The following is a 2,040-nucleotide window of genomic DNA, read 5'->3' on the forward strand; positions in this document are numbered from 1 at the left end:
GTTCGAACTCTGAATATGAGCGACTTTTCCTTTAAATCCAACATTGGAACATTTGAACATAAAAATCACTGATTTCTGTTATTCTATAATGAAATCTCATGGAAAAAGAAGAAGAAGGAGGAAGATGAAGAGGAGAAATGATCCTTTTAAAGCTGAACCGATGGGCGGCCTTCCTAACTGTCCTCATTACCAGCAGGTTACCTGCTCCGTCACACAGAGGGGCCTCCATGGAGGCTCAACCAGGCATCGACTGACTTCATTCATCTGCTGCCTTTGGATGAAGCTTGGATGAAGGGACCAATAAATACCATTAAATAAGCAGCAGTCTGGTTCATCTGATCCAGATTAATACTAAATATAATCTCCTGGTTATCATAAGTTACTAACTAAGCTACCCGGTATCTCCTTCAAACAGCCAATGCTTAAATACGCCGTAGATAATTTTCCTATTTACAGCAGAACCAGAAATACATTTAATCTATTAAAGCTTTGCATGATGAGAGGCGCTGAGGGAAGCAGGGTGGAGCTACATACTGCTACCTCCATAGGGACAGTGGGGGAGGGGGTAGATATAAACACGGCGCCACGGTAACAGGAAGTGGAGCGTGAGCTGAACTATGAGCATAAAGGCGTGTTTCTGTTTGATGCTTGCTTGAAGGCAGCGATTAACTCCATGTTTTCCTTATTCGCTCCCTCTGAATGGAACGTCTGTCTTCTGAACTTTGACCCCTGCTCTGAGCTGAGGTGCTACAGGCACATGTAGGCATTAGCATTAAAACAAGGAAGGACCTGACTGAGGAACATTCTGCTCACAGGAGCCTCATGGGGGGGTTAGCATGCTAACGCTGCAGCCTGCAGGGACCCACAGGCCCCCACTGCCTCTGTCCACTCAGGACGGGACACAAGAAGGAAAACACAAGCAGAGGTGGGAGCACTGCTCAGGTTAAGGGCTCTGATTGGTCCGTCAGGTCCTCCTCCTCCACCCTGATTGGCTCGGCTGCAGCTAAGGAGTGCTGGGACTGGCTGGAGAAGGACATGTGTGACGAGCGGCTCTGGGTGTCGTCCTCATCCTCCGCCATCACCGCCTTCCTTCTAGGTCGTCTCCTCTGTTCCTTCCTGATGTTTTCCTCCTCCTCCTCCTCCTCCTGCTGCGCTCTCCTGCTCCTCACCGTCGCTCTCCTCTGCTCCCCTAACGTCCACATGCTCTCCTCCTCGTCCTCCTTGCCCTGGATTTCCCGATCAAAGTCCAGCAGCTCCTCCATCATCTCCTCGATCTCCGTCTCTCCGTCCATCTCCCCCTCCACCTCTGATCGGAGTTCTCCCAGGCTCTCCGTCAGGTTGGTGTCGTCCGTCTCCTCATCCTCCCCGAGGCCCCTCGGCCTTTCGGGCGGCTCGCTGGCCTGACTCTCACCGAACTCCAGGATGGTGGGCAGGTTTCCCTGCTTGGGGCAGCGCTTCCTCAGGCTGACCAGGAAGGGCTGAGGCAGGGAGAAGATGTCCACGTTGTTCCCCAGGTCGATCCAGGTCACACTGGGAAAACTGCTGGGATCCTGCAGAGGAAAACATTCACATTATAACGGGATGATCAGTAGTTACTGTGGTTAACCACCTCTCCTCTCTACATTTAGAGGAGTGGAATGAAAACTCATCAGGGTTGACCTACATGGGGGGCCAGAGGTGGCCCCCCACCCTTAAAGGCCAGTTTATGCTTCTGACACATAGCCTCTGCAACAACCACGCCCCCCACGCTAAGGTTCTGCATCCGTCATCGTGCACCTAAAAAAAATTGGTAGTCGTAAACCCGCTCACACCTTAAGCGGAAGTGAGCAGACAAAAAGCAGCTGTGATTGGTCCTTGGTACGCCTTTCCGGCTGTCTGTTTTGCCCCCCCGGTGCTACCGGGGGGGTTGGGTGGTGCAACTTCACTCAGGTATAGGATGCAGGAGTTTAACCTGCAACTGAAGGGTTGTCGGTTTAAGCCCCGGCTTTCATGGCCGCTGTGGGCAAGGCGCTCCCTGCCTACTGATGGTGGTCAGAGGCC

General features: G+C 52.4%; 1 protein-coding gene across 1 annotated transcript in view; it reads right to left on the reverse strand.

The window, feature by feature from the left end:
- Positions 1-16: 16 nt before the first annotated feature.
- Positions 17-2,040, reverse strand: part of LOC107094335 (leucine-rich repeat-containing protein 75A-like) — a 61,311-nt gene continuing 59,287 nt past the window's right edge. Inside the window, exon 5 of the mRNA XM_015389889.1 lies at positions 17-1,550. Coding sequence (XP_015245375.1) covers positions 939-1,550 — 612 coding nt within the window. The 3' untranslated portion in view covers positions 17-938. The remainder of the gene's footprint in view (positions 1,551-2,040) is intronic.

This window comes from Cyprinodon variegatus, unplaced genomic scaffold (genome assembly GCF_000732505.1).
Source record: "Cyprinodon variegatus isolate N-32 unplaced genomic scaffold, C_variegatus-1.0 Scaffold479, whole genome shotgun sequence".
NCBI classification, from domain to species: domain Eukaryota; kingdom Metazoa; phylum Chordata; class Actinopteri; order Cyprinodontiformes; family Cyprinodontidae; genus Cyprinodon; species Cyprinodon variegatus.